Source organism: Otolemur garnettii, unplaced genomic scaffold (assembly GCF_000181295.1).
Source record: "Otolemur garnettii isolate 467f Iridium unplaced genomic scaffold, OtoGar3 scaffold00025, whole genome shotgun sequence".
NCBI classification, from domain to species: domain Eukaryota; kingdom Metazoa; phylum Chordata; class Mammalia; order Primates; family Galagidae; genus Otolemur; species Otolemur garnettii.
The window spans coordinates 17,156,180-17,173,832 of NW_003852420.1; the positions used below are offsets into that span (position 1 = coordinate 17,156,180).

Genomic DNA, 17,653 nt, shown 5'->3' on the forward strand with positions numbered 1-17,653 from the left:
TGGGGATTCAAACCCGTCACCTTAGGTGTACGTGGCTGGCGCCTTAGCCGGTTGAGCTATAGGCGCCGAGCCTCATTTTTATTTTTGGATTGGTGTCAACAGACAAGCTATGAGGAAAGGAGAACTAACATTTTTGTGGCCCTGTTTTGTGCCAAGAGCTGTTAGCTGATAAGGTTTTAGTTAGATCCCTGAGAGAGACAAATGAATTTTCAAAGGGCTGTTGTCCAAAGGAGGTGCTAGGAAGACACTCCCACCCCTTGGCCCTCCCTTTCTGCCCAGCACTGCGCTGTGCACTTCACACACCCACTCCGTGCTGTGCTGTCGGAGAACTTGTTGGGCCCAGCCCCTAAAGCCCAAGAATTGGTGGTGTGTGGGAGAAGGACCTGGGACCTGTGAATGGACATCATCCCTGCACCCTTCCCATCTGTCCCACCTCATCTTTGGTGAATGACTGGCCAATTCTGATAGAAATCCCTAGACGGCTCATGCCTTCTTTGGAGAAGAGTCAGGACTTTGCTCTTTGATCCAACCAGGCATGATCTGTCCAGATGCAGCTCCTAACCTCAGCAATAGACTGGAATGTGAACCGGAATGCAGCAGTTGCCCAGAGATAGGTTTTGGAGTAAGAGGAAAGGAATCAAGATTTAATGAGCACCCATATATTAATCTTGTCTAATTTCCACATAGACTCAGCAAGGTGATTTGCTTTTTTACTTTCCCTGAACATTTGATGATTTGCTTTCTTACTTTACCTAAATATTTTATTATGAAAAACTTTAAACTCACAAAGAGTAGGGAGAATGGCTAGATTATTCCCTCAGATTCCCCCACTGCTTTAGCAATTATCAACATTGTGCCATCCCCCATGTCATCGACTTTTATCCCCCACTTTTATTTTTTGGCCGATGTATTATAAAGATCCTAGACGCGGTATCATTTCACCTATAAAGGCTTTGGTAGACACTTTCCACAGAAGTATAATCACAAAATCACTATCAAACCCCGGAAAATTAACTATCATTCCTTAAAATCTAAATCCCAGCTTGTGTTCACTTTCCCAAATGACCTCAAAAAAATGTCTGTCACAGTTACATGTTTGAATCAAGATCCAAACAAGTTCCACACAGCACACACATGGCTGATGTGGCTCTTAAAGTGATTTACATTTAAAACACCCCCCCCCACCACGTGTTTCCCTCCATACAGTTGGTGAGTACACTGAGTCATCTGTCCTGGGTGCAACCGTTTGGCCTGGCTAGATTCAGGTTCACTTTGAACCCATCTCTTTTCTCCGTAATTCCTGAATACTATTAATCAGATCTGCAGGAGGCCTGACTAAATTCAAGTTCCCTTTCTTGGCAAGAGTACTTCCTAGGTGGTGCTGGTCCTTCCCAGTCAGGTCATTGGGGAGCACGTGTGATGCAGGTCGCCCCACTTTTAGCGGTGTTAAGGTTGAGCATTTAGTTCTGGTTGTGTCAGCCTGACCCAACCATTACACAATTCACCTGGGGACTTAAATAAAAAATTACCCACGTACAAACCCCAATCTCCTAAATCAGCATCTCTTCCCCTGGAGAACCACTGCTTCCCTGCCTCCCCCAGACTCTGTGTGAAGAGACAAGGGTAGCCCACCTTCCCTTCTAACCTGTTTCTGGGGCTTCTTCCGGCCTCATTTCTTTGAGTGAGTCAGGAAGTGAAGTCAGCAGAGAGTCACTATGCTCTGCAGGGAGGGAGCCTACAGAGGGCAGGTGACAAGACAGGAAGAGTCTCCTTCATAGAGCACAGCCCTCCCCCAGCACCAGGGAGGCAGGTCAGCAGGTGTTATCATTTCCATTTTACAGAGGAAAGTGAATTTCTTGAGCTGGTATGGTGGCTCACACTTGTAATCCTAGCTACTCGGGAGGCCAGGGTAGGAGGATTGCTTGAGGATAAGAGTTCCATCAGCCTGGGAAACACAGGGATTTTTTCTCAAAAAAGAAATTAAAATGAGTAAAAAATAAAAATAAATTCAGTTGGAAAGTGGCAGAGCCAGGTTTGACCCAGGACACTGCCTTTGTTTCTTTTTCTCAGACTCTGTTGTCCAGGCTACCAAGCCAGGGCATCAGCCTAGCTCACAGCAACCTCAAACTCCTGGGTTCAAGCAATCTTTTTGCCTTAGCTTCCTTGAGTAGCTGGGACTACAGGCGCTCCCCACCACGCTCAGCTATTTTTTTCTTATTTTTAGTAGAGACAGGGTCTCACTCTTGCTCAGGCTGGTCTTGAACTCCTGAACTCCTCCCACCTCCTCCTCCCAGAGTGCTCGGATTACAGACGTGAGTCACCATGCCTGGCCATGACCCCGCATTTTTATACACCTTAAGATTTGAGGTCACTTCAAGAAAGTTTGTCTTCCTTTATTTCCCTACCTTCCCTGGTAAGGGTGGTAATAAGTCAAGTGTAAATGAGGAAACCAGTGAGACCTGATTACAAATCAGGACCAGGTAGTCTTTGCATTTCCAGTCTGCTGCTCCTTTCTTTTCTTTCTTTTTTTTTTTTTTCAGTTTTTGGCCGGGGCTGGGTTTGAACCCGCCACCTCCGGCATATGGGGCCAGCGCCCTACTCACTGAGCCACAGGCGCTGCCTGAGCCTGCATTTTTACCAGTTGTCACAGGAAGTTCTGCTGCAGGTGTTCCAAGGACCACCCTTGGACAAATACTGAGCTCTTGGCACTATTCCCTGCTGGGTACTGTCCCTTCGCCCTTAAGGAGCTCACAGTCCTAGGGCAGATAAGAATGTGATCATTGACAGAGAGATGGTTCAGAGAAACTGCTGGAGAGTGCAGAGGAGGGAGCATGCCCTGCTGTCTGAGAAATCAAGGAAGCCTTCCTGGAAGAGAGGCACTGAGCTGGACTTGGAAGGAATAAGATTATTCCGGGTACAGAGGATAACCCTCACAGAAGAACAGAGGCAAAAGGAAATGCTGAGATGGGAGGTTCTGAGAGAAGAGAATGAAGCAGAGATAAGGTCTACTTGAGTAGCAGAGATTGCTGGGGATTTGCCCCAGAGGCCCAGGGACCGACAGGAACACTCCCTATCTGGGTGCTGGTCCTCATGCACAGCTCAACATGACTCTGCTAATAAAGATTATTATTCCATGCCAGGAGGCAGATGAGTGCATTATATGCTCTGCCTCATTAATCTTTACCCCTGTTCTTATGATGAAGGTGCCATTGTTCCTGTCCTCTCACAGAGAGAATTTTTAAATGTCACCCTTCTAGGATATGGCAGAGCTGGGATTCAAGACCAGGCACTATGGCTCCCACAGACTGCACTCCTGGCCACTCTGCTTCCTTGCCTCTCATGTTCTTGGGGAGTGAAGCCCTTAGCAGCATCCTGCCCATGGGGCACTGGGGTCTTCTCCATAGCAGGCCTCTCCCTTTGCAGGGAGGCCCCTGCCCCTCTCCTTCCAGCTCCCCTCAGAGTCTTCTCAGGTTCTGTGCAGTAGGATACTGGGTCCCTGGACCCAAACCATGGACTTTTCCCTAGTTTAAGGGGTTGTTCTCTGTAGACCCTGGCACAGAGGCAGGAGAGTTATAGACATAGGCCACTACCAACAAAGGTTTAGTGCTTCCCCAGGAGCTCAGAGCCCTGCTCCCCGGTTCCCAGATGAGATCCCTATAGATGGCCCCTGAAGACGAGCCTGGTCAGGAGACAGAGGCCCTGAACAGCTTGTCCCGGCTCATGGGACAGGCCAGGAACAGAGCCAGGACTGGACCCCAGGAAGCAGAGCTGCCTTCAGCTGGTGCTAGCAGCCGCCTTTCTTTGGGATGGAACTCAGAGATGAGCTCACCCTTCCCTGCTGCCAGAGGACCAGGACCTGAGGAAGGAGCTGGGGGCGGCCTGGCCTTCTCATGCCAGCTTACCCTTCCCCAGCAGAAGGCCAGCCCCAGGCTTTTGGCCAACCTTGTACTGATCTTGCCCATCCCCCCTTCTTTTCTGTTGCTCAAAGGAGGCTTCACTGCAAACACTGGTGGAGTCAGCAGAGCACCAGACACGTGCTTCCGTCGGCCTGGGTCTGCCCCACAGGGTTCTTCTACTTTCCCAAGACTGTAGGCCAGAAGGCCAAACAATGCCAACCCCATCTGACCCTCATGGAGCCCTCAGCTGGGCTGGCATAGGGCTACTTTGGGGGCCAGAGTGGGCAAGAGGACTCCTGACAACCTGCTAGGCTCCTGGACCTTCCCTGGACCCCAAGGTGGCAGGAATGGGCTGAGCTACATCTTAGGGCTGGAAGATAAGAGGCTCAAGGGGCTACAAATGGCAGATGTCAAGGCAAGCAGAGGTCTGTAACTGGGTAGACAGGAGCCAGGACCCTTAGTACAACAGTCTGCCCAACCCCCTGCCCCTTGCGTTTCTGTCAAAGCTGGAGTTGCTTCGTCCCTCCAAAGTCAGGCCTTGCCCTGTCACAGGTCTAATATGAAAGCTCTCAGGAGTTGGTTTGAAAAGGTTCTAGTTGCTGACCCCCCGCTGGCCTTGTGCTTCCTTTCTGGTCACTGGGCTGCTTGTAGTAACCAGGCTTTTTACAAAGGGCGACAAGCAGCTACCATTCAGTGCATGTCGCATGCTGCAAGTGTGTCTTGGGCAGAGTGCACACAGCCCACTCTGGTAGGTATGATTCCTGCATTTTATAAGTGAGGACACTAAGTCACCAGTAGACCCACTGGCCAGATTCACCAAGCTGCAGGGGGAGAGTTGGCAGCGCCGGCACCACGCCCCACTCAGGGGCTCAGGCTCATAACCACCAGCCATGTGGCAGCCTCAGTTTTACCTGGATTGTCTTTTTACCTACCCTTAAACCACTGTCTCCATCTTGGCCGCTAGCTCAGTTCTTCGGAGCTGAGGTCTCACTTCCTGAGAGCTGCCCCATGCCCAAGCCCTGCTGGCCTCTGTGGCTCCCAGGACTCTCTTCCCACTACCTCCACCTGAGCCCCTGTCCTTTTCATCTCCCCGCTGGGTGCCAGGACCAGGATGGGCCTCTAGACTGCCCCTGCCCTGTTCCCTCTAACCCTCCCTCCAGTACAGCCAGAGTGATTTCATCCTATCACCACCCCCACCCCTTCTAAACCCCCCACTAGCAGAGAAGTGATCCAAATTCCTCTGCATGGCATCATAGCCCCTGCTTGCCAGCCTGGCTGACCTCATCTCTCTCTGGCCCTCCCTCCTGCTTTGTTCCAGAGCCAAGTGGAATGAAACTGTGTGTCCCCGGAGTGTGTTTATAGCAGTCCCTCTGCCAGGAATGCTGCCCCCACCCTTCCTCCCCTATCCCCTGTCCATTCTCCCAACTTTTTATCTTTCAACACTCACCTTTATGATGGCTTTCCCTAAGTAGCTTTCTCCAAATTTAAACAACTCCCCCACCCCCAGAATCCCCACTCGACCCTTACCAACATCTCTGAAGCATCCAGAACACTTCTCCTTATCTCACACTCTATGGAGAAGTCTGGAAAGCAAGGCAGAGTCTGATTTCTTTGTGTGTCCTTCGTGTCCAGCACAGGGCCTGGCACAAGGCATGTGCTCGGTGTTTGCTGACTAACTGACCTCTCAGTGGGTGCCCTGGGCACCTCCCCATCCCCCTCTCCACAGGGAATGACCTCTTCCTGGTGGCTGTGCATGAGCTGGGCCACGCCCTGGGACTGGAGCATTCCAACGACCCCAGTGCCATCATGGCACCCTTCTACCAGTACATGGAGACGCACAACTTCAAGCTGCCTCAGGATGATCTCCAGGGCATCCAGAAGATCTATGGTGTGTGGCAAGGAGGGCGTAGGGTGGGCAGGGGGCGTCACTATCTTTGGCATTGCTGCTGTGTCTCTGACCGTGTGCCCACCTTTATGATCTATGTCAGAAGGGGCGAGGCTTCCCCTGGCACTCAGGAGGAAAGCACAAAGGTCAGAACAGGGCCCCCCATGCCCTCTTCTTTGCTCCTTTCTTTCAACACCCCTCCCTCTCACCTCCTGCGTTTCCTTCCCTCCCTCCTTCCCCAGATGGTGACAGAGCACCCTCACGTATCCCACCTCTAGCCAGGGAGGTTCAGAATGTGGCAAGTACGTGGGTGACTACAAAAGTTTTGAGACAGACTGTGTTCTGGTCTGTTATTTCGCTTCCAAGAAACACAGTCAACAGCATCCTTTCTGATCCACCCATGCAAGTTTCAGCGTGCTCAGCTTATTGGTGTTGCTGGGAGGGCTTCATTTGTTTCTGTCCAGGTTTTACGGTTGTTGATTTTTGTGTATCTCAAAACTTTCGTAATGACTCAGGTATTATAATCAGAGCTTTGATCTTAAAAAAGAAAAAACAGAGAGAGAAGCTACTGCTACCCCTTAAGGTATCAAAGGCCTCCTACCCTGCCTCTCTCGCAGTTCAGTTCACACTAGTATGTGAAGTATGTGTTCTGGTCACGTTTACTGGAGCAAAGACTTGTCAACACAGCACAGGCCCCTGCTACCCCAGGCTGTGGCACAGGAAGAGGCCACCCTGTGGAGGCCACCCTGTGGGTGGGGGCAGTGAGTGCCAGAGGTTTTTCACAGATAGAAGAGACAGGATCTGCTGACAGGTCAGATGTAGGGGTGAGGAGAAGGCGGGTGGTTTGAGGATGATTCCAAAGTCTAGCTTTTATAATTGTGGGGCAATAGTATGGACCAGTCTACAGTTCAAAAATCTGGGCTGGGATATTGATTTGGGATCTTTGGTGTCTAATACAGTAACCATTAGCCACATGTGGCTATTGAAATTTAAGTTTATATATTAATTAAAATTAAATACAGTCAAAATTCCAGTTCCTAAGTCTTACCAAGAACTAGTCATTCATTTCAAGTGCTTAGCACCTGTGGCTAGAAGCTACTGTATTAGGCAGTGAAAACAAGGAATATTTCCATGGCCACAGAATGTCCTACTAGACAGCTCTGCTACAGAAGGCCTTTAGAGCCATGAGGCTGGATGTCCCCATCTAGAGTATTGGTGCTTAGCCCTTTGGGGGTTCAACCCCCTAGACATTTGGTTTTCGTTTGTCTGGGGATGCCCTCCAAGCATACAGTTTAAAAGCTCCCTGGGTGACCCTAATATCCAGCCCAACTACCTTGCGATTCCACCCCCAGACATTTGGTTTTAGTTTGTCTGGGGATGCCCTCCAAGCATACAGTTTAAAAGCTCCCTGGGTGACCCTAATATCCAGTCCAAGTCAAAAAGCACTGACTTCTAGGGACAAAAATGTGAAGAGAGAAGGGGATCTAGAGGCGCTCTCACCTTTAGTGTAGGGCAGAGGAGGAAAGGCGGCCAGCAGAGGCTGAGAAGAACAGCCCATGAGGAAGGAGAGAAAGCAAGAGAGTCCTGGTCACCAGAAGAGAAGAGAGCATTTCGAGGAAAATGTTTCTTTGATCTTGCTACCCAAAGTGTGGGCCTCAGACCAGCAGCATCAGCATCCTCCAGAGCAGTGGTTCTCAACCTGTGGGTTGCAAGCCACAGGAACTGTATTAAAGGGCTGCAGCATTAGGAAGGTTGAGAACCACTGCTCTAGAGCTTGAAGGAATGAAGAATCCCAGGCCCTCTAAATCTTAACCTGCACTTTACAAGATCCCTCCATGATTATATGCTCATCAAAGTTTGAGTCGAGTAACCATTGGATTGGCAACGTGGCAGTCACTGGTGATCTTAATGGAACAGTTGGAGTGGGTGATGGGGTAGAGACTGCAATGGAGTGGGATAAAGAATGAAGAGGGGTGAGAAAGTGGGGCCAGCATGTATGAAGAGGGGCAGGGAAAGAGGGCATGGATGCTGACCCTAAGGATGGACATGTTTGCTCTGTTATAGGAGAGAAAAAATGAGGTGGTTTGGGGGTGGAAACATGAGTTCCCTTCCAATGATTATTTTCATCTATTTTCTCAAAGACTGGGGAGAGGGGACGGGAGTGGCATGTGGCAGATCTGTCTCAGATGAAGCCATGGGAGTGGGAGGCAGGGAACTGCTTGGCCCCCTCTAAGATGCAGCCCCTCTCTCCAGGACCCCCAGCAGAGCCTCTGGAGCCCACAAGGCCACTCCCCACACTCCCCGTCCGCAGGATCCACTCACCATCGGAAAGGAAGCATGAGCGCCACCCCAGGCCCCCTCGGCCACCGCTTGGGGATCGGCCATCCACACCAGGCGCCAAACCCAACATTTGTGATGGCAACTTCAACACAGTGGCCCTCTTCCGTGGAGAGATGTTTGTGTTTAAGGTAGGGCCAGTCGACTATCCCCTGCCCTGCACCCCCCACGGAGATGGGGAGGCTCCTGTCCTAGGATTAGGCTGCCACAGGGCCTGCATGGGAGCTGGCCCTGTGCCCAGGACATGGAGTCTCTTGCCAGTGCTGCCATATGTGAATCAACTTGTTTCCAAGAGGGAGGGGGAAAGACTGTTGATCCTGCACCTTCCCAGGGTTAATATGGGGGTAATGCTGGACACTGGCTTCTGAAATTATGACCATGAGCAAATCACCTCCCTTCTCTGGACCTCAGTTTCCCCATCTGAGTAAGAGGGAGTCATTCCTGCTATGAAGAGGGCAGGCATGGAGGAGGGGCTGGGTCTGTGGTGGCTGAGTCTGACTCCAGATCCCACCAAGGCCTGAAAGGCTGCTGCTGGCCAGGCTGCCTCTCTGTCCTGTGCCTGTCACTTTAGTCATGTGCTAACTGGGTAGCAGCCTGTCTGGTGCCCTGCAGTTTGGGTTCCCAGGGAGCAAGCTCTGAGTGGGTGCTTGGAACACAGGGTTTGACTGGGGAGTACCTTTAGGATCAACATCTGTGGGAAGGAGAAGGAAGCAGGACTTGGCAGAGGGAGATGTTAAGTGACAATCTCCCCCCCACCCCCCAGGGAGCTCTGCAGCTACAATGGCCCCTTGGGGCCCCAGATGCCTAGAACTTTATAACCCCTGCCTCACTCAGTCATTGGAAGACGTAGAGCATGACCTTGAGGGAGGCCCCCTAAAGCTGAGACATCCCCAGAGGGACTGATAGTTGAAAACTCCTTATTGGCCATACCTCCTGCCTTGGAAGCAATAAGCCCTTCACTGAAGGGGAACTGGGCAGTGTGGGTTCCTCACTCTGGGTGAGGAGGACTGCCCCACGCCCCTCATGGAGTCCTCCCCAGCAAGGTTTGGGCCCTGAGCAGGAAGCAGATGTGGGTGAGCCCCAGTCCAGCCCCTCATTGGCTCTCAGTCAGTCACTTGGCCTTTTTCAAGACTCCGTATATGTCAGATCGACTTAACAGAGTCATAAAGAGAAATGCAAGGTTAAAAAACTAGATGGGGGGGGCGGGGAAACTGGATGTAGCCAGTTGTGGTGGCTCACGCCTGCAATCCTACCACTCTAGGAGGCTGAAGCAAGAGGATCACTTGAGCCTGGGAGTTTGAGGTTGCTGTGAGCTATGAAAATGCCATTGCACTCTAGCCAGGGTGACTGAGAGTCTGTTTCCAAAAAAAAAAAAAAAAAAAAAGGCGGGGCACAGTAGCTCGTGCCTGTAATCCCAGCACTCAGGGAGGCCAAGGCAGGCAGATTGCCTAAACTCATGAGTTCAAGACCAGCCTGAGCTAGAGAGAAAGAGAGAGACCCTGTCTCTAAAAATAGCTGGACATTGTAGCAGGCACCTGTAGTCTCAGCTACTCGGGAGGCTGAGGTAAGAGAATCGCTTGAACCCAAGAGTTTGAGGTTGCTGTGAGCTGTGACGCCATGGCTACCAAGGGTGACAAAGTGAGACTCTGTCTCAAAACAAACAAACAAAAAAACCAACTGGATGCAATAGTGCTTTATAAAACACCTTTTGAAAAACACTAGCTTTTGTATCATCCTGTATGAATCACATTCCTTCTGCACTCATTTTTCTTTGATTCTCCCAAATGAACCGTTCACACGCACATCTGAGTTTTATTATCCCTATTTACACATAAGAAAACTGAAGTACTGGGAGGGCACGGGTCTTGCCTAGATTGCCTCCCAGCCAAAGGCTATGGCTGGAACAGGGCACCATTTAGAAAGGAGGGGGTTTTATTGGAGTCTTGGCCTATTTAGCTGCTGTTTATCCGGCACAGACTATGCGCCCCATACTGTTCTGGGCACTTTGCCTAGAATCTCTCATTTGATCCCCATTATTGCCTGCACTGGCAGGTAAAGACCTGGGTCATGCAGCTGTCAGCGGAAGAACCTGAATTCACACCCAGGTCTTGAGGGAATCCCCACAGCATGCTTCCCAGGGTTTTTGCCCCGCTGGCTAGAGCCAGCTCCGTGGAGGGTGCTCTGCCCTGTCTCATTGACCACCTTGTGCCTCCCACCCTGCTGAGCACGGGCCCTGCTGACCTCAGTGACTCTTGGCTGCCCTCACGTGGTCACTCCAGGCCTGGGTGGCAGCCTTTCTAGGTCCTCAGACCTCCTCTCCTGCACCACGCCTGTCTGCTGTGTCTCTTGACTGTAAGAGGCATCAGGAGACTTAAATGAAGAGTTACAGGAGCAGCCTGTCTTCCTCACAGGAAGCAGCAGAGGGATAGACTCATGGAGAGTTACAAGGGGGGGGGGGCAGGGAAGGTGTTGGGTTGTTGGGGCCTGAGCCCCAAGGCTGAGATCACTGGGTGCAGAGGTGGGGCCTGACATGCCTCCTTCTCCCCACTTTCCTCCCAGGATCGCTGGTTCTGGCGCCTGCGCAATAACCGAGTACAGGAGGGCTACCCCATGCAGATTGAGCAGTTCTGGAAGGGTTTGCCTGCCCGGATAGATGCAGCCTATGAAAGGGCTGATGGAAGATTTGTTTTCTTCAAAGGTAATGCAGCCTGTGCTGTGGCATCTGAAACAGTTCCCCGCCCTTTTTGGGTTGGCTGTTTTCCCATCTAAACTGGAAGAGGCAGGGCAGGAGGCAGATGTTCTCCAAGGGCCCTGCTAGCCCTAGGAGACCTCTATGAGGACGGGCCCCAGAAGGCAGGTGATGCACAGTTTGCAGAAATCAAGTCAGGAAGTGATTACTGAGGAGCATTATGTGCCAAGGTTGGTGGGGTGACAAGCTTCAGCCACATGAAGCAGAGGGTAGAATGGGCACCCCAGTGCTCCATGGAAGGCTCTCCTGTCACTCCTGTAAGAGCCCAGAGAGGGAAGGCCATACAGGCTGCACGGGTGAGGGAAGGGAGGGGAGAGGGAGATAAGGTGCCCCTCCTGTGCCTGGCACTGTGCTGGGTTGTTTCATGACAATTTTCCTGACTCTGGCCAGGCCCAAGATGGGTGAGATAGATAGTAAGAAGCAAGGAGAGCATTCCAGAGGGACAGAGGGCCTGGGTGAAGGAGTGGTGGGTGGGGCACGCATGCATGTCCAAAGGGTTAGCAGACCCACCTGCTGGCCACAGAGAGCTGTGAGAAGCAGCCTGGAGAGGGAGGTTGGGGTGCACCCTGAAGAGACATGGTTGCCAGGCCAGGATGTGGTCCAGATCCATTACGGCTGGCAGGGACACAATAGGGCAGAGGCAGGGCAATCATTTCTAAAGATGAGGAGAGCACCATCTAGGCTAGAGGGCCAGGCAAGCTGCAAGGAATGCTCCTAAGTGGCTGAATGCTGAGAGAAGAAAAGATGAGGGTCCCTACTGGGGACCAGGAAGGGAGAAGGCAATGAGGGGGGAACCTGCTGCAGTGCAGATGAGGAGCTCCGGGAGGCCACAGGTGGCCAAGGTGTTTGGAGAGGAGTTGGTGTCACTGGTGGCAGTGGGGGAGGGGGACAGGAGTGTGTGGGAAGTCATGGGAGTGGCCAAAGTCCCCAGAGAGGAAAGAAGCATGTCACATGGAAAGAGGGTGGGGAGCTTGGGCAGCCTGAGATGTGGTGTTCATAATCCATGATGGTTCTGGCTTCCTGCCCTCCAATCTTTACCAGACTAAGGGCCAAGGGGATGAAGCAGGCCTCAGGATCTCTTTCCCCCCACACTCCGATGCCAGGCAAGTGGCACTAGCCATACTTCTGGCCCTGGATGATAGTGGAAAGCTGACCTGGGCTCCTCTTGACTACAGGTGACAAGTATTGGGTGTTTAAGGAGGTGACGGTGGAGCCTGGGTACCCTCACAGCCTGGGCGAGCTGGGCAGCTGTCTACCCCGGGAAGGCATCGACACAGCTTTGCGCTGGGAGCCTGTGGGCAAGACTTACTTTTTCAAAGGCGAGCGGTACTGGCGCTACAGTGAGGAGCGGCGAGCCACAGACCCTGGCTACCCCAAGCCCATCACCGTGTGGAAGGGCATCCCACAGGCCCCCCAAGGGGCCTTCATCAGCAAGGAAGGCTGTACGTAAGGGCCAGGCCGGCAGGGTCGGGGGAGCAGATTCTGATTCTATTTGTTAAACATTTGAACTTGATTTACTATGTGGACATAGCTAGACATGAAGCAGGTGTCTGCCACTAGCTCGTTTCTCAAACCAGGATGTCCTGAGCCAGGTTGGCTGGGCTCTCACACTGCCTTCACTACTATGAGTTTGGGCAAGTCACTAATATGTTTTCTCAGTTTGTTCATCTATAAAATGGGGATAACGATGGCCTCTACCTTTATATAATGGCTTTGTGAGGATTAAATAAGCTGAATTAAACAAAGCACTTAGAATAATGCTTAGCACACAGTCCATGCTATATACGTTTTGGCTGCCATCATCTCTACCATCATCATCTTGTTGGTGCATTTCAGTTTTTGTGGAATGACAGGATCCATTCCATTCATTCACTCAGTAGTTACTGAGAGCCAGCATCTATGGTGGGAGCTGGGATGTAGCAGTGAACAAGACTTGCATAGCTCCCAGTCTAGTGGCAGAAAACAAATAAGGTGGCAACAAATAGTATAAGGGAAATAAATGCTATGACATATCAACTAGCCAGAGAGAGCCACGTTAGAGACAGCAGGGGAGGGGCACTCCCAGGAGGTGTCACTGGCAGGAAAGCCTGTGGCTACAGGGGCATAGCTATTTGTTGGCTCTCCTGTATATCTGATGCTTTTGTTTGGAGCCTCAGAGACAAGTGACATCAAGGACCCTGACCAATGAAAGTCTCAGCCAGGGTGGGGAGCCAGCCAATGAGAGTCTGAATGAGCTGCTTTGTCCTCTGTGGATGGCTGTTGCTGGAGCCTTGGGGTGGCTGCTCAGGGATGATTGGCAGGGCTGCCCAGTCCCTCCCTGAGAACAGTTCCAAAGACTCTGGATCTGTGTTGTAAAGTGATGTTAAGCCTAAAAAATTCATTACAGACGGCTCGGCGCCTATAGCTCAACCGGCTAAGGCACCAGCCACGTACACCTAAGGTGGCGGGTTCGAATCCCCAGCCCGGACCCGCCAAAACAACAATGATGGCTGCAACCAAAAAATAGCCGGGCGTTGTGGCGGGCGCCTGTGATCCCAGCTACTTGGGAGGCTGAGGCAGGAGACTCGCTTGAGCCCAGGAGTTGGAGGTTGCTGTGAGCAGTGATGCCACGGCACTCTGTCCAGGGGGATAGCTTGAGGCTCTGTCTCAAAAAAAAAAAAAAAAAATTCATTACAGAAAGGTAGTGCTGTCAGCAAAAGGAGAAATCTTGTTCCCTGCCTCCCGTGGCTCAGGTATGAGCCAGACTGAGGCCTTAGACTAGAACTATGGAGACAAGTGCTGTCCAAGCCTTAAATTGGGGACTTGATGGGACCCATGTAAGGGGCCTGTGGGCACAGTGTAACAGAGCTATGACCCTAGCACAAACAGAAACATGTCTCAGTTCTATCTAAAGCCCCTCAGTGGTTTCCCAGTACCTTTGAGACAACAGGGGTGTCCCTCCCTGCAGCTATATCCCATACTCACCTGATTCAGGCAAGCAGGGCCCTCCCCTCACTACTCCAGCACCACGTGCCCTCTCTCTCACGCTCTGAGCGCTAGGAAGTGTCTGGGAGTGGTGACGCTGGCCCATTTTTCTGCAGATTATACCTACTTCTACAAGGGTCGGGACTACTGGAAGTTTGACAACCAGAAACTGAGCGTGGAACCAGGCTACCCACGAAACATCCTTCGGGACTGGATGGGCTGCAACCAGAAGGAGGTGGAGCGGCGCAAGGAGCGGCGGCTGCCCCAGGACGACGTGGACATCATGGTGACCATCAACGACGTGCCAGGCTCTGTGAACGCTGTGGCTGTGGTCATCCCCTGCATCCTCTCCCTCTGCATCCTGGTGCTGGTCTACACCATCTTCCAGTTCAAGAACAAGGCAGGCCCTCAGCCTGTCACTTACTATAAGCGGCCAGTCCAGGAGTGGGTGTGAGTAGCCCAGAGCCCTCTCTGTCCACTCGGTCTGGCCAACCAGGCCCTTACTAGGGTCTGAGGGGCAGCTCTGGCCACTGCCCACCGGGGCCAGCAGGGCCCTAAGCCAGGGTCATATAGCTGAAGTGGTGGGTGTACTGGCCGAGGCTGAGTGTGGGGCAGGGAGCAAGGGGAGCTGTGCCCCAGGGTGGGTGTCTGGCACCCAGTTGCCAGCCTTCTGTCCTGGGTGAACTACTCTCTATTCAAAGGAGTAGGCCAGACCCCACCAGGAAGCAGAAACTGTGCCAGGAGAGCCCTTGTGGTTACTGCATCCTGCAGTGTCTTCCTGGCTGGGACCTGGCACCCCTGTGGGAAGCCAGCATTAGCTCGCATCCTCCATCTGGGAGATGCCACAAGTCCCAGACCCCTTTTGCCAACACCTGCTGGTCAGATGTCCCCCTACCCCCACCCCACTGTTCTCCAAGGCTACAGGACCCCTGCTGCCGACACAGTGGGCAACAAGCCTGGGTTTCCCCTGCTGGCACATGGCAGATCCCTCAGGAAACCTGCTCCACCTGTCAGGGTCTCCTTTGAGACCCCGGACTTAGGGTCACATGCTGCAGGCAAAGCTGTGGCCCACCTGGGTCTGACAAGGACCCAGCTGTCACATCGTGAATATTTAAACGTCCTGTCACTACTGTTTAAAGTCCTATTTTGCAAAGGCTGCTTGAGGCGTTAGGTGAACTAGAGATGACTGTCTTGGTGATGAAGCCAGTGTGATGGCCCTCCCCCAGGCGATTAGGACCAAGGTGCTGCTAAGGCTACTCTAGCGCCCAGACACCCCAAGAGCTGGTCCCTGCTCATGAGGCTACAGAGCTGGGGCAGAAGCTAACCCTATTTCTGGAGGTTGATCCAAGTCTATGACCATCCTCCACTCCCTCCCATTATCCTTGTTCCTTTCCCCACTTGCCCTGTCCCCAGCCCTGCCCCAGCCTGGCACTTGTGGTCTGGGGCTCAGCCTGACTAGTTGAAGCAGAGATGGCTGCAGGGCCAATACAGGAAGAGTTAGGGAATCCAGGGCAGCCTTCTGGAACACTCCTGAAATCCCCCTGAGGCTGACTCAGTCTCTCAGCCCAGAAGCAGAGTTCACCCCGGGGCCCTTGCTGACCCAGCTCCTGCATTGCTCTCAGTTAAAGGGCACCCCCAACTGGTAGCAGCCCCAAGCCTAGGGGCCTCCCTTTCAGACCTCTGGCCCACCCCTCACTGTCTCTGGCAGGGTTCTCAGCCCTGGTCCAGCAGAGGGAGCTCTGCTTGTCACTGAGAGGCCCTAGGCAAGACCAATGGGGTCAGCAATGCCTGCTGGCTCTCTGCCAAAGCCAAAAAGAGGTGTCAGGCAGTCTTCAGGGTGCTGGCAGAGTCCAAGATGCCACCCCTGCCCTCTGAGCCCACATGGGTCTTGCCCCCACCCTGTGGCCTCTGGGTTTTGGGTCAGCTTACCCTGTAGCACAGACAGGTACTCCTGCTGCCCTGGGAGCTGTCTCAAGGAAAATCTCTCGTCCCAGAGGCGCCTGTGTGGGTCCACTGTGTCCCCTGTCATCATCCTTGTTTGTTCATTTTGGCCAAGGGCAGGCTCCCTGGGGCAGGCAGGGAACAACTGCAGAGATATTAGTGATTCATAGGTTTGTACAGTGTTTTATACTTTGCAAAGCACTTTATTAGCTCACACCTGTCCACTCACATGAAACTCGTGTAGGCCCTGGGAGGCCGAGGGTAACTCATCATGCCCTCAGATGAAGCACAGAGAGGTTCTGTTACTTGCCCAGGCCATCCAGTGGGCTGGCTGGGTCTTGTGTCCCCATCTGTGGACTCCTCTAGGGTCTGAGATGAGATTAGAAGTATCTCCTTTGTCCATCTCTTCCTGGTCCCTCTCCATTCCTCAGGTTGGTGCTCTCACTTCTTGAAAGCTCTAGGCACCCCCTGCTTCCCACCAGGCTCCCTACTGACTCCTGGTACTACCTAGGCCAGCCAAGAAAGAGCAGGAGATGGGGGCAGGCAGACCAGGCTGCAGATGTGAGGGATGTGGAGCCAGTCCCAGAGATGGCTCAGCCTAGAGGCTTCCAATCTCAGATTCTCCTGCCTGTGGTCATCTGTTTGTCCATCACCCCAGGACAGGGCAGATAGACAGAGGGGCAAAGCACTGGGGGCCTCAGACCCCAGCTTCTCCTCAGCCTGGGGGACTTCACAGCATTTCAGTGTCAGTCACATTTTAAACTGATCAGCCTTTGTATAATGTTTTTTAAATCATTTCTAAATAAAACAGAAATACAGAGTGTGTCATTTTCCTGGGATGTGGGGACAAAAATCAGGTTCTAAGAACGAACTTAGAGAATATTTTGGGAGAACAGGGTACTCTGAAGTGTCTGTAGCTGCCCCACGAATCTCATCTGCCAAATCAGCAGTCAGATGTCCTTGTCTCCAAAAGGCTGACCCTGGCAGTCTTTGTTACCGGGGGCCCAGAAATACAGCCGGATGATGCTTCATTTCGATACCAGGATAGGGCACAGCTACCCTCAGGAGTAGGGGAGGTTCACTGTAGCAAGGACACCTCTGACGTCAAGGCCCATGATGCCATGACCTGGGAAACAGATAAGAGCTTGGTTCTCAGTGATAAGGGGAAGATGAGGTCAGGAGATCTGCAGCATCAGGCTCTTCCCAGAATCCCTGGCCTGGTACTGGACCAGGGCCAGGGAGGGATGCCCCAGGACCCAGACAATTGGAGAAGGGGATAGAGTAAGCATGAGGATCTGAGCTAGCTTTGGGAGCAGTATGAGAAGCAGGCTGGGAGTGAGGCTGAGGAGACGGCCTTGCCAGTGGGACTTCTAATCCTTAGCAGCCCCTTTGACTTCTGTAGTCCCCAGTGCGCAGAGTGTGGGAGAAGGGCATAAGACACACGAACACTGGCAAGGAGAACATGGGGCGGCGGCGGGCGGCATCCTCCGGAGAACGCCGAGTCAGTACCAGGAGGTGCAGGCGATGAGGAAGCGCACGTCGTCCAGCGGTCCCCACGGGCTGGGCTCGGGCTGAGGCCGCGGTTGGGGTTGCACTGGGCCCTCTGGTGCCGCAGGCTGGGGCTGGGGCTGCGCCGGCTCCGGGTTACCCTGGCCGCTGCTCAATTGAGCCCCCATGGTCTGCGGGGACGAGAAGGCACCCCAAGGTGCCTTCAGGCCTGGGCCAAGGCAACCCCCACCCAGTCCCCCATTCCGCCCGCCCTCACCTTGCGCAGCTGTACCCGTGGGTCCCCCGCTGCCTGCCTCGCACGGCTGGAGGAACCGGTGCCGCCACGTCACCACGCACCCACCTCGCCCCCGCCGCAGCGTAAACCCGCACTTC

General features: G+C 53.0%; 2 protein-coding genes across 2 annotated transcripts in view; one reads left to right on the forward strand and one right to left on the reverse strand.

The window, feature by feature from the left end:
* Positions 1–16,590, forward strand: part of MMP24 (matrix metallopeptidase 24) — a 26,726-nt gene extending 10,136 nt beyond the window's left edge. The window contains exons 5-9 of the mRNA XM_023512260.1: positions 5,623–5,784; positions 8,035–8,249; positions 10,678–10,816; positions 12,043–12,309; positions 13,948–16,590. Coding sequence (XP_023368028.1) covers positions 5,623–5,784; positions 8,035–8,249; positions 10,678–10,816; positions 12,043–12,309; positions 13,948–14,285 — 1,121 coding nt within the window. The 3' untranslated portion in view covers positions 14,286–16,590. The remainder of the gene's footprint in view (positions 1–5,622; positions 5,785–8,034; positions 8,250–10,677; positions 10,817–12,042; positions 12,310–13,947) is intronic.
* On the reverse strand, positions 15,955–17,653 carry LOC111724648 (proline-rich protein HaeIII subfamily 1-like). Its single transcript, XM_023512181.1, has 2 exons — positions 17,538–17,653; positions 15,955–17,451 (listed from the first exon to the last, which is right to left on the reverse strand). Exon 2 carries the CDS (start codon positions 17,446–17,448, stop codon positions 17,275–17,277), a length of 174 nt encoding a protein of 57 aa, XP_023367949.1. The 5' UTR covers positions 17,449–17,451; positions 17,538–17,653; the 3' UTR covers positions 15,955–17,274.